The following is a 14,649-nucleotide window of genomic DNA, read 5'->3' as shown; positions in this document are numbered from 1 at the left end:
TGAAATATTACCATTTGTTCATTCTAGGAAGGGTTCAGATAGTCCACTTCCTATATGATAAACTCACTTAGCTAAAGCAATCACATGACAAAAACTCCCAAATCCACAGCAAATGAAACCCTCATGATGACCACATGCAATATTCCCATCAATCATCCATTATTCCTCCAAAAAGGTGGCTTTTAATCAATTTCTCTTTCCTTCTTATTTTAGAAGACAGTAAAACTGATTCTAAAATAATTTCTCCATTTTTTCCCTTTAATAGGACTATCTTCCCCTATGTCTTCTTCCACTGTCCCTATTTGGCTTTCCTAAAGAGATTTTTAAATGCCTTATCATTAATAAGCTACAAAATGTAATAAAGCATTGTGCATGATGTCTGGCTCAAAAACATTGGCTGTTGTTATTGCCTTTATTATTGTTGTCATTAATGAGAATAAGAGTACCGAAAGGCCCCCAAAATGGCTGATTTGTGTATTTATCCTCTTCAATTGTCTTAAAGAAAAATTCAGTTCAAACAAGTCAATTTACATCAAAAGCAAAACTGAAACAATATTTTCTTCCCTCAAAATCTGTTGTTAAAGGGTTAAAAATGACAGTAGATTAATATTAAAACAGCTTTTTATTTGTTAATGTCACATAAGAAATTTAAGCAAGTTACACTATCTTAAAAAACACAGCTAATGCATTGTAATAGAGAAGCCCTTTCCTCCTCCCTCCTCCCCCCATTCCCCTCACGAATTAAGAATCAAAGAGAAGAAGTAACCATAAAACAAAGTTTTGTGGAATCCTTCATCCAGAGTGCTTACATGATGATTGGGTTAATATTGCCTTCTTACAAAATTGTCTTTTCTATTTTAAAAAAATTGTAACCTTGATTGCTTATTACAAAAAAATTCAGTACAAAAGTTCAATATATTGAAAAATGCTTTCCCCCTCCCTCACAGCACCGTTATATAGCAGAGAATAATCAAGAGCAGATTACTAATCTAGATGGAGCGATCTTCAAATTACACCGAGACACACAGTGGTTTACTGACCTGACCCTCCTCTCCCCTTCTCACAGGAACTTAAAAAAAAAGAAAAAACACACACATTTTTTAAAAATGTCAAAAAGTTTGAGGAACCCTTTCCAGACAGTACACAGTTATTAGTTCAGTGTCAATAATTCACATCTTGCAACAAAGTGTATGGATATGATTTCTTTTACAAAACTTTCAGTGTCAAAAAGGAAATTAAGGCCATCAGATTCGCAGCTTAAAAATTCACATAAAGGAAATATAAAAATATTCTGTGCTTCTGAGAAGGCTCTGCACTGTATATAGGTAAGGATTACCATACTTCTTTATTTTGAGGAAGACAGTTGACTTGAGAAGTTACATAATTGCACAGCTTCTATTGGATTCTCTTGGGGTTCCCTGATGAGAAAAACAGAAGGAAAAATTAGTGCTAAAAACAGAACACAATATTCTAAAACAACTTTCAATAGGGATACTACAAATCTACATTATCTAACTTCAAATGGGCCCTTACCATTTCTCACTTACCCTTTTCAACTCTCTCTTATGGACATTGTCCCTAGAATACACCAACAAATTCTAGAACAGTGATTCTCAACTCTAGCTGCACATTCAGATCCTGGGGAGTTAAAAAGTTAAACAAACAAACAAAAAAATCTGCTCTAGGTTCCTAAATCAACCAAGTGAGAATTTCTCATTTAACTGGGAAAGGGCACCTACGTATATAATTTTAAAGTAATTCTACTATGCAGTTGAAGCTGAAAACCACTGTTCAATAACTTCCTCTGCTACCTTAGGAAACAGGAGATCTGTGGACTCCATTTTCAACAACTACATCAGAAAACATGGTTGGCTGGATCCTGAACTTCCACATTCTGAGCCATTTGAGCTGTATTTGTCCTCAAATGTGAAGTCAAAATGGCTCCCCTATCCATTTCTTTATCACCCATTAATTCCTTAAAACCTCAGAGTGTGACTTTTGACTCATTACTGATTAAACTAAAATTGGTTTTTTGAAGGTCACCAAAAAACTTCTAATCAATTCAAAAGGTTGTAGGATTCATCCTCAAATATGATGAAGTCAGAATAGCTGTTCTACCCTTACATCGTCCCTCTTTTGAACCTTGATATCATTATCTTCTGTGATCACACAAGTTAAAAATCTCACACATCTGACTTCTTTTTTCCTTCTCTCACCCTCGAGTTTAGTCACTATACCTTAATAAATCTCCATTATATGCTCCCTCAGTGTTTTTGCAATTTCCCTTCTAGATAGTACCTCTGATTCAGCTTGCCTAGTGATATCCTAAAATATGGGTCTCCAATTCTCCTTTGCTCCAAATTGTGCAGGAACTACATGCCTTAGGCATTCTAAAGATGCCAATTTAATACATATCTCTCAACTTCATTTATCTCTTACATAAATTCTACAAAGCCACTGAATGGATGAATATACTTGGTGTATAAGTCCCGACACATCCTCTATAGTGAATTAAAGATCCTTGAAAGTAAGTTATTTGCCAATCCTCCCATCAAGAGGTGGAGACTACTTAACCTCCAGGTGGGCTTTATAATTGACTTTATGAATGTTGTAGAAGGGACACTGTGCCAGTTCTGAGCCTAGTTTATAAAGAGATCTGGTGCTCTCCACTTACCCTCTTAGACAACTGCCATGATGTAAAGAAGGTTGGACTAAACTACTAAATCATGGAAACCATACAGAATGAGACCTAAAGATCCAGTCAAGCTCTCAGCTGAACACAATGGCATAACTGAGTTCAGTCCCACCATGTGGAACCCAACTGCCGGCCTGAACCCAGTCAAACCACAGAAGTTAAGAAATCATCATAGCCGGGCTCGGTGGCTCAGCCTGTAATCCTGTGCCTTGGGAGGCTGAGGTGAGTGGACTACCTGAGCCTGCGGGTTCGAGACCCACCTGGGCAACTTGGCGAGACCTCATCTCTACAATAAATCAAAAAATTAGCCAGCGTGGTAGCGTGCGCCTGTAGTTCCAGCTACTTGGAAGGTTGAGGCGGAAGGATCACCGGAGCCCAGCAGGTCGAGGCTGCCGTGGCCAGGAGTGGCCACTGCACTCCAGTCTGGGCGACAGAGTGAGACTCCAACTCAAAAAAAAAAAAAATCGCTTTTAGCCACTAAGTCTTGGGGTAAGCTGTTAATGAAGGAACAGGTAATCCAAACACCCTCAGAACACCATCATCTGCCTTCTAATACCCCCAAAATTTCTCATCCTTCATAAAACTGGACACCTATCACCTCCCAGAGTTCTTTTCAACTACTCTGCTGGCCTGGAGGGCCTTCTCTGGCATCTAACATGCTACAACTCATGCCCTGAGCTATTTGGCACCTTGAGTTAGGTTTTTACTTTTTGGTAGTGATGGGGTCTCACTGAGTTGCACAGGCATCTTAAACTCCTGGGTCAAGCAATCCTCCTACTTCAGTCTCCCAAAGTGCTGGGATGAAAGGTATTTTACTTCTAGTCATTATGATGCTTCCTATTAAGAGAAGGAAATAGACTTTGTGCTTGTTTTTTGTTAAAACCAAATGTAAGCTGGGTATGGTGACTCACACCTGTAATCCCAGCTTTAGGAGGCCAAGAAGACTGCCTGAGTCCTGGGGTTTAAGACCAGTCTGGGCAACTTGGCAAGTCTCTACAATAAATCAAAAAATTAGTCTCTACAAAAAATTAAAAAGAAAAAATTAGCTAGGCAGAGTAGCCACAACTGCTTGAGAGGCTGAGGTGTTCGAACTGCCCAAGCCCAGAAGTTTGAGGTTAAACAGTGAGCTATGATTGTGCCACGAGCTATGGAGACAAAATATTATCAGGATATGGGTAGGAACTCAGATTAATGACCAGACTCAAACAGCTTGAGAATATAAACTGAGGGCTCATTAGTTATTAATAATTCCAATTTAATTACAATTGAAACCAAATTTGGAGTTTCTTTATTTCAAGGGCTCTCAAAAGCCAAGCATCAGCTAAAATGTCTCTTGCAATTAGATAACGATTAGGGTCTTAATATAGCAAGAATTTTGTTTCACATTGAAGTTGAATATTAACTTTGTTGTACACTTACATGTAGTTGCTTGCTCAAGTTTAGTGATCTAAACTTTTTTTTTCTTTTGTGAGTTGGGGTATCACTATCACCAGACTAGAGTATGGTGGCACAATAATGACTTACCACAGCCTCGACCTTCTGGGCTTACTTATTACTTACATCATTCCACCTCAGCCTCCTAAGTAAATGGAACTACAGGAATATACCACCATGCCCAGCTAATTTTTTCATTTTTTTTGTAGAGACAAGGTCTCACTTTGTTGCCCAGGCTGGTCTTGAACTCCTCAGTCTCCCAAAGTGCGGGGATTACAGGTGTGAGTCACCATGCCCAGCCTTGATCTAAACATTTTAATCACAGAAGCCTACAGAGTAAATTAGTGGAATACAATTCAATCCATATATACTTATTTATAAGAGATATACATTTCCTAGCATAACAACATATTCTGCACATTAGAAAACAAAAGACAAACTGAATTTTGATAGAAAGAGAAAAAAACAATTCTATTTTAAGTGCCAATGTACTCTTCTAGTACCCTCAAGTATTACCTTGAATATCCCTTTGGGAAGTACAAACTCCACTTGGTAGATAACAGCTCTAGTTCTTCAAGTAACAGGGGGTTAGAAAAACCAAACCACACCATCGGTCTTCATGTAATTATATTAACAAAATTTTAAGCAACCATATAAAAATAAAGTAATACCTGCTGGTGGGAAAGTTCCTCCTCAACAACCACTCCAGCTACTTCTTCCTCCTCCTCTTCCTCTTCAGGTATGGTTGTTTTAAAGACTGTACTTCTCTGAGCAACCTCCTAGAAACAAGAGTAGTTTAAGTTAAAAGCCATACTTAAAACCATCAAGGCTACAAGGGAAAGGGATCTTTGCTTAAGAAACAGCATTCATTCTTGTTCTTTTTTTTTTTTAAAGTAATTCCATCATTAACTTCTGAACTGGAATCTCTACAATAATTAGTAGCAGTTCATTTCCAGTGGGGGAGGTACTGGTAGCCAATTTGAAATACCTGCTGAGAAGTTTCCACTGCTTTTTATCCCATTCTGTTACTAAGAATTCTGCAAATGATTTGGCATACTAAATTCTTTATACAACTCAACATGAATTTAACTTAAAGATCTTAGCTCCTAGCAAAGAGAAGGTGCTCAATAAATGCTAAATAAAATGAAGCTGGAAGCCAACTGTTGTGATCTCAGGGACCCTGGGCAACAGGATCACCCGATGAGTAAGATGAAAAGACAAGTTCCTTTCATTTCTTCAATGACTGATTCCTCTTGTGAAATGGAATCAAGACAGATGAACACCACTTCCTAATAACATACTAGTGAGGCCCAATGTATTCTTCACAGAAGGAGATCGCCTATCACTCACTAGAGGTATGACAGAAAGTAACTATTTCCATTTTCGACAAAAAGGCTCGAGTACAGATTACTTGCCTGTAGAAAATGCTGATGTGGCACAGACGCGGCAGCGTTTTTGTTTAAGCACAAGGCTAACCTGACGATGTGGCAGCAAGTAATGAGTGTGTCCTTGAGAGTGCTGCAGGGCATATAATTTTATTCTGTAGCTTGTCCTAAGGTCACTTAAGAAAGATAACTCCACAGAGGAAGATACTGAAATTATTTCAGTAAAAGTTTATCTAACACAGAACAGCTAGTTTAAAATGGCAGAGGAAGAAAACCAAAACCTAATGTCAATATCTGAAATATGTTCAAGGATATGCTCTGTAAATGAAGTAAAGTGGTAGAAGAATTTTTTGTGAGGTTTTTTGTTGTTTTTTTTTATCTCCGCTGCAGAACCAAGGAAGATGGGCCATTCTGGGTTTCTAATTAGCCAGGAACTCCACTTCTGAAACACCAAATTAGTAATAATAAAATAGAATATGATTCCTAAGATCAATTACTACTCTTTGAAATCATGTCTTCTGTGATAACTTGGATGGAATTGGAGACCATTATCTTAAATGAAGTAATGCAAGAACGGAAAACCAAACACCGTATGTTCTCACTTATAAGTGGGAGCTAAACTAATGAACCGCAAAGGCATATAGAAGGCATAATGGACACTGAAGACTCAGAAGGGGGAGGAGGCTGGGGAAGGAGGAAAAATCACCTATCAGGTATAACGTGCACAGGTGGGGGTTGAGGGAACACTTAAAGCCCAGACTTCTTCGCCACTATACAAGACATCCATGTAACCAAAAATCATTTGTACCCCATAAAACCACTGAAAGAAAGTTTTTTTTTTTTTAGTTGGAGTCTCACTCTGTCTGCCAGACAGGAGTGCAGTGGCCGCGCCCGGCCACTGCAGCCTCTACCTGCTGGGCTCCGGCGATCCTTCCACCTCAGCCTTCCAAATAGCTGGAACTACAGGTGCATACTACCACGCCCAGCTCATTTTTGATTTATTGTAGAGATGAGGTCTCACCAAGTTGCCCAGGCAGGTCTGGAACCCACGGGCTCAGGCAGTCCACTCACCTCAGCCTTCCAAAGGTGCGGGATTACAGGCTGAGCCACCGAGCCCAGTTGAAAGAAAGTTTTTTTTTTTAAAACTTTCATTCCTTGAGCCAAGATATCAACTAGAAGATAGCAGCATACAGAATGAAAAAAAATTCTCAAAAAGCTGAGAGTACTCAGCTTTTCTCAACTCATCCAAAAATGAGGAAAGAAGAGTCAAAGAAAATTATCTCTAACAGAATTCTCTCGCAGCAGCTGCTAGCTAGGGACAGTGCACACATCCCACATGCTAACACTGCTCTTAAGGTTTGCAATGTAACTTAAGAGTACTAGCCTCAGTGAGAAGATTTTAGAAAACAGCAACTTGAATGGATAGTATGTATTGTTGCTGTTTTTGTACCTGCACAATGTTCCTATCTCTTAGCAAATACATTTCTTTTAATTTGCAAAAAAAAAGAAAACAGCAACTTGCCCAGCTTCATTCATTATGAATTACTTCGACGTAACTACTTTTAATATAAGCTTTCTGTTAAGCACTTTTCATTTGAAAACATTTAAAGGCCAATTAATCTAATGTAGAAAGCCAGTATGGAAAATGAGCAAGTTAATGACTAAAAATCTGGATGGAAAAATAATAATAAACAATAATTTAGAAACCAAAAGTTTTTGAGAGGTTTAGATCCAGGAATCAGTCAAGATGCTACCAGATAAATGTTTTTATCCCTCCTGCCCCGCCCCAAATCCTCTCAGGAAGGAACCTTACCCTAATCTCAATCATCATGAGATGGTCTTCCACAACAGGCTTTCCTTTTTCTCTAGAACATGTTACTGGTCTGCCCTTGCTCAAAGCCTGGGCATGTGAAGGTACTAAGCTACCCAGGAGCAGACTGAAGCCAGCTGCGCCTGCCGATTGTGCTCATCTGTTTCATAGCTCTTCAGTCATACATGGTGGAAGCCAGAAATCAGCCATGGTGGGAGTATTTGCACCACAGAAATAAGAAAATGTCACACATTAGGGTGATTCTTTGTTGGAGAGCCAATTGTTTATATATTATAGATTGCATCTCTATATATAAGTAATCATTTGCATAGACAAGTTTCAGATATATCTACATTCTGGAAGGTCTGAAAGGACTGCTTTACTTTTTATTTCCTTCACAGGAAAACATCTTATTTTGCCATGATGATATGTGCTGTTTTTAACCACCCAGTGCCCCTTTCTCATATGCCTTGATACAAGCTCAGTTTTACCTGGGTACTCATCCCTCCATGGAGCACACATGTGTGTCACATGGAGTGCACGTGTCATGAGAACCCCATGCACTCTAGTTGTGAGGGGAGGAAGAAAGCTCAAGCTCCAGGAACTGGCTTAGAGGCAGGCAGACAACCAAGCTGGTGCAAAGAACGTGAAGCTCAGGATGGGGATTTTGCAGGGGAAGATCCCCTTTTCCAAAGATGGTAAGTAGGAATGGTGCACTTCTGGGAGCAGCTGGCAGCTATCCTGTGCCCACAAGGGAGGCAACCCGGGGAGAAGCAACACAACAGATCATTAGGCACGATGCCAGGATCGATCAGTACAGCCCTGTGTGCTTCCTCTAGTGAGCAAGGAGAACCCGACAAGCACCATGCAGGTAAGAGGTCTGCCCAGCAGTATGGGCATAGAAAAGGAGCCCTGAGGGGCTGCAACCTGACCTACTGACCATTCCTCCTTCACAAACACTTTCTTCTCCTCCTGGCTTTCCTGACACCACAACTCAGTTTTACTCCTGTCTCACTGGCTGCACTTTCCACCCCTTTACTGTAACTTACTCCTGATGTCAACATTTTCTAAGGCTCAATTCTGGATCCTCTTCTCTCCTTTACTGACAAACGCTAGTCAGTCAGTCCTATAACCTTAAATATCACCTATGTGGTGAAACTCCCCAGCCTCTCTCACCTGGGCTTCAAGTAAACACTCCAACAGCCTTCTGGACACTGTCACTTGGTCACTTGGATGTCTAACGGCATCTCAAGCTTACTATGGCCAGAAGAGGCCTTCTGATTCCCTTCCCAACCCTTCTTCCCACCAAGCCTGCTCTTCGTCCTATAGCTTTCTCAGTAAACAGTTCCAGGACCACCCAGCTACCCAAGCAAACAAACACAGGGCCAACTTAACTCCCACCTCTCATTCATCCCTCACATTTAACCCTATTAGTATCCTATCAAACCTACATCTAAAATCTCCCTTCCCTTGTTCACTTTTCTTTTACCTAGAAAACCATCTCTGTCTAAGTTACTCTGTTGGTTGCTTTGTCTCTGCCTGTTTTTGACCCCTACAATCCACACAGTAGCTTCCTCACTCTGTTCATCTTAGCATATTGCTCTCCAGTAGCCCCACAACCCCCACACTCTGAATAAGATCTGCACTTCTCACCAGAACCTACACAATCAGCAGCTGGGGCCGAGTCCTCCTGTCCTGCTCTCAGTGTCCATAGCCACACTAGCCTCCTTTCCTTTAAAACATAGACTCTTTCCTGCCTCGGGATCTTTGACTCTCTGTGTCCTCTACCTTTTCTGTTCTCTCAATGGCTGGCTCTTTCTCACCTTTCAGGTTTATACACCTCCTCCAGGCTAACTTCCCTGACTACCTACCTAATGTAAGATCTCCTCAGTGACTCTTCATGACACCACAGCTTATCTCTGTTGCATTTATTTGAAATTCTCTTCTTGCTTTATCTTATTTCCTGGCCCTCCCCATTCACTGTAGAATGTAAATTCTATGATGCCAGAAACCAAGACAGGCTTCTTTCCTGCTATAATCCTAAGTCGGCACAGTAGATGCTCAGGATTTTCCAAACAAATGAATTGCCCTGCACTTACAAATATGGCTAGCTTCCCTATCATTCCCATAGCTTCCCATATCATTCTCCTATGTATCTCCTTGCAGCATCACTCAGACTGAAGTGCATACCCAGCCATGCTGTAAGGTATGAACAGCCAAGCCTGCCAGCTGGAGGCTGGGTGAGAAGGTCAGAACCAGTAAGAATGTCAGAACCAGATATGAACTATGGCTTCCACGCGAGCCATCTCAGAGCTCCCATGACAGACTAAGGGTGAAGATGTAGCATTACAACTAAGAGGAAAATGAGAGCCATATTTGTAAGCCATTCTGAACTCGTAATACAAGCTGTTAACATGCTTATGGCAACAGCAGCAAAGAAGGAAGGACTCTCAAATTCTAACAGAGGCTTGGTGATGTTGTGTTACAGCACCTGGATAAGGTGATTTGCTAGGGAAAGACAGGGAGGAAGCCATGTTTTCTCACTTCAAAGCAGACTTTAGTTTCTTAATAAAAGTAGTAATAAAAAGAAGTAGCATTTCTAAAACTCAAACTGGCAGGGTGTGTGTGTGTGCATGTATAGTCATTACATAGCAGTGGGGGGAGGGAATCCTTAAGATAAGAATCCTTAAGACTGACATGCAGAAAACCTACACACCAAGCAGATGTACATTCCACAATCTTCAAACTCACAGTTTCATGAACACTGAGAGCTGATAACAAGGTTAGTAACATAAGCATTTACTGCATAAATGTACTATGCCAGATCCTGTTGCAAGCATTTCCCAAGGATTGTCTCATTTAAACTGCTTCATTAATATCCATTTTTAAATAAGAAAACTAAGAGAGGTGAAGTAACTTGCACAAAGTCACAAAGTCAGAATGCAGTGAAGACAGTAACTGGACACTAACAACTCTGGAGCCTGCACTAATAATCAGCAGTCTATCAAACACTTCTATTTATTCCTAAAACTTTGAAGGAGCTTCAGTTTGATTTACTTAGCAGCCTTGGTCTGTTTAAGTAATTAGTTATTTCATATTTCCATCTGATCTCTAAAAAGAAACCATACATGCACAGCGAGTACATCCTATCAGGTAAAACTGACATTGTGGTGGTACTGATAAAATGACCATACCTCTCCCTGAGAATTTTTCAATATAACCTTCACATCTTCGCCAGTACCCCACGAGTTCTGGTTCTTCCAGATGAGGTCAGTGGGAGGACTGGCTGTGACACCAGCATTTGCAGCCCAAATCTGGAAAAAAGAAAGGACATGAGTGTATCTGGAATCCAGCTCTTCCACATGCCATTGGCAGCAACATGATGAGATTTAACATTTGATGCTGAAAGTCTGAGAACCATGTCTCAGCTACAGAGTGCTATACTAACTGGCTGTGTGTCCAAGAGAACTCAGCTTCCCAAGGCTGCAGTTTCACCATCTGACAAATGAAAATGATGCACAGGGCCCTTAAGTGCAGCTGCCTATACTTACATCCTAGCTCCTCCATATACCAGCGGATCTTGAACAAGTTACCTTACTTCAGCCATCCATAAAACGGGGTAGAAATGGTACTTATAACAGGATGGACTGTTGTGAAGTGCAAGGAATTACCGACATATATAGAGGTTGGCGCGCTCAATGAATAGCAGCCATAGCATTCTACTATTCTATGAGTTTTATGGGTCATCCTTCCATGTTACAGTCTTCTGAACCCTTCTAATAAAGCAGAGGAGATCTTCTGCAGCAAACAGCCTATCTAGAATACTTTTATGGAAACTGATATGTCTGTAATCAGACACAGTGTCACAGTACCCCAGAATATCTGAGATTACACTCCAAAAAAAAATGCTGGAAGTAGATAACTCACACTCACTGTCCAAGGGAAAATATAATTGCTATTGAAATTAGCCAAACAAAGAAAATAATTATATTTTCCTTCTCATGAGCACGTAAATTCTTCTTCTGTATCCATTGGCAAAAAAGAATGGGTAGAATGGAGAAAACTTGGCAGTTGGAAAACCTAGGTTTGAATCCAGACTGTTATTACATCTCTGTGAGCCTCAATGTCCTCTCAGCTGCAGGGGCACTACACTACCAGCCCTGATCCTTTAGAAAGGTCACATTAAAATAGATAAAGTAGAAAAGTTTGTAATCCATAAATTATTCCGCAATATAAAATGCTTTATGATTGCAAAAGGAAAGCAGGAGATGGCAAAGGCAGGTATGTTTTAAAATAGGGAGAAAAAGCTATGAATTACTGATTAGGAGAAAGAACCCTTATTTTTCAGATGTTCCCTTGAAGCTTATAGACCTTCCATCAGCATTACAAATGGAAAGGAGCAGAGAGCACTTACTAGGATGAAACTGGAAAAAACAAAACAAAACTGGACCTGGGCTTTTAAATTATGCAGAATGTTAGCATTTTCCTAATTGCAACCAGCCTATATGTAATCATATAATTGGTTTAATGTTAATCATCATCATCATAAAATGTCAATATCCTTGCTGGGTAACTACAGCTGTGTTGTTCAATATGGCAATGATAGGTGGTCTTAAAACGTGACAAGTCTTAATTGAGGTGTGCTAGAAGGATAAAATACACCAGATTTAGAAGACTCAGTTAAAAAAAAAAGAATGTAAAATACCTAACTAGTAAGACTTTATACTAGTTACATGTTGGAGCAATAATATTTTGGATATATTGGGTTAAATAAAATTGGTTCTAAAACAAATTTCATGTTTTCCTTTTTTCCTTTCTTTTTATGTAGCTGTAAGATAATTTAAAATTACATGTGGTTCTCAATTTCTGTTCTAGAGTTTTAAACCGATCTTTGCTTTTGTCCCTGCAGTTTTACAGAAAGATCACTTATCACTACCATATTCCAAAGAGCTTATCACATTTAATGCTTGCTACTGAAGGAAAAAAAAATGCATTACATTATTTGATAATTGAGTTCTCCCCTAGACCTACAGAATTTATTTCATCCCTTCAGTAGTATTCCCAGTGGAAAAAGCAGAAGATTGGCATAATGGCTCCATATTACTTTAGAAATAGAGTGTACATCCAAATCTCAATCTTTTGAATTAAAATATCAGATTCTTTTTACCACATTATACAGCTTCCAAGACATATAATAGGACTGAGCAATTTTCTCTCACTATAATAATTACTAAGGAGAAAAAAGGTTACTGTAGTGAGAATAGTTGATCCCATTTTTTACCCATTATTACAAAATTAGCATCTGATATTTTCACAAAGTGGCATCAAGCTCTCTGAATACACTTTTTAAAAAAGAAATTCTAACCTGCAGTTTGAGCCTTTGATCTTAAACAATAAGCAAGGTTTGCATCAATCATAAAATATAAACATTTAAAACATGTGTTTAGTATTTTTTTAAAATGAAAAGTGCCTTCTTTGAAATCTATATCAGAGTTAACATATTTCTACCTTTGCTATATTTCTTCATTTGTTAAATCTACTTACAAAGTAAAAATAAAGGAATCTTTTGGTTTGCTCGATGAAGCATAGCTTCTCCAAAAAGTGAGCTAATAGTATTTCAGTAACTATTAAAGCACATACCAATAGAGAACCATTTAGATATCAAGATAGAGTCAGAATACCACTTAGCCTATCTTTCTCTGAATCTAGAACTTTAGATACTTTGCAAAAACTACACGTTACTCTTCCTAAAATATCCTGTTTCAAAGCAGTGACTCTTTATGAGGCTGCTTATCATCTAAAAACTTTTGTTCAAAATATAGATTCCTACCCCAACCCCAAAGACAGCTAAGGGTGAGGTGGGGCCAAGATACCATAATACTACCCAGATGATCATGAAGCTCACCCATGGCTGAAGACTACTGTTTTAGGCATAGGCTAGTGTTAACTTCCTACCAGCTCCTTTATGCCAAGCAGTGTCTCCTGAATGACACTGGGCTACAAGTATCAGTTAAGAGATAGCTATTTTATATCTACTGGAACAGACAAGATAAAAATAACTCAAAGGTCAATTCTTTTACCACTCTCAATAAGATGGAATTTTCAAAAATCTTTAATAGCACTTGTAATGTCCTAATAATATCTGTTTTAATGCTCACTTCTAAAATGCTTCCCTTTAAGTCAAACTTTTTTTTGAATTACTTTATCCGTTAGTTGCGACAATGAAGTTAAATTAAGTGATCACTAAATTCACTTACTGTAACAGTCTGGCCTGCCTTCAGCACATATCTTGAGGTATATTTGTAACTGACTGATGTTTCTCCAATTTTTCTGATCATCTCCCAGCCTCCCATTGGTTGATCCTATTCATACCAAAATTTAAAAAACAACAACAAACCAAGGTTACTTCAAAGATACAAAAAATTATGGAATAATCAAATAAATGAATCCATATAAGCAATTAAACGAAGGCTGCTTTATGGCTGTCTTCCCATGATCCATATTTTCCTACTATAAAAAGAAAACATGATTTTTTCATTCAGTAGAATAGTAACTTCAACAGTGCTGTGGTTAATTAGAAGGTTCTTAATTTTAAAGAGGACAAAACTGGAAGGAAAGAGTATAAGCCAATTAAATTGTCATATTCACAGCTAGATTAGGTGGATCTTTCAAATTTACAACACAATCTAGCTGCCATACTCACAATTATAAACATCTAGTATTTGATGGCTTCAAGCTTTTAAAATACAGACATCTAAGCTTAGAAACAGAAAGAAGAAAATCTGTCCATTCCTTTGTGCACCTGTCCCACTTCTGCCCACATTTACATCTCTTACCTTAAAGCTTAAAGGGTTCAAAAGGGGTCAGTGATGCTATGAGGGACAGCTTTCAACTCTACCCCCAGCACTACTGAGAGCTACATGACATCTCAAGAAAAGTGCAGCATATTAAAGCAATCAGCCAAACTAACTTATATCTATCTATCACTAACACAAAGACAAGAAAAAACCAGACTGAGAATCAGCTCCAGAATATCTTCATACCCAAGAGCTATATGCCTTTTGAAAAAAGCAGAACTACAACAATGAAGCAATAGAGCTGGAGCCACTCTGTCCTTTAGCTTTTAAAGTTGTGATAAGACCTTAGAGCCTATTCTCTTTCATCTCAGAAGTGCTAGTGTTTCTTTGTTTATTCAGATTAATTTATATTAATGCAAGATAGTTTCAATAAATCTGGTAAGAAAAGCATCCATCCCACTGCCCTCCGGTGGATAGACTCCTTCACTACTGAGCTCCTGAAAGCCCCAGCCCTAACTTCAGAAACCT

The 14,649-nt window shown here is 38.9% G+C and overlaps 1 protein-coding gene across 1 annotated transcript in view; it reads right to left on the bottom strand.

Moving 5' to 3' along the window:
- Positions 1-605: 605 nt before the first annotated feature.
- LMNB1 (lamin B1) overlaps positions 606-14,649 on the bottom strand; it is a 66,888-nt gene continuing 52,844 nt past the window's right edge. The window contains exons 11-14 of the mRNA XM_021717496.1: positions 13,582-13,686; positions 10,519-10,638; positions 4,801-4,908; positions 606-1,418 (exon numbers count right to left, since the gene is read on the bottom strand). Of these exons, the coding sequence (XP_021573171.1) occupies positions 1,377-1,418; positions 4,801-4,908; positions 10,519-10,638; positions 13,582-13,686 (375 nt within the window). The 3' untranslated portion in view covers positions 606-1,376. The remainder of the gene's footprint in view (positions 1,419-4,800; positions 4,909-10,518; positions 10,639-13,581; positions 13,687-14,649) is intronic.

Source organism: Carlito syrichta, unplaced genomic scaffold (assembly GCF_000164805.1).
Source record: "Carlito syrichta isolate Samal-C Ts95f unplaced genomic scaffold, Tarsius_syrichta-2.0.1 Scaffold309791, whole genome shotgun sequence".
In the NCBI taxonomy this organism is placed as follows: Eukaryota; Metazoa; Chordata; class Mammalia; order Primates; family Tarsiidae; genus Carlito; species Carlito syrichta.
Note: the sequence above shows the minus strand (reverse complement) of the source record. Positions and strands in the feature narration are given on the sequence as shown.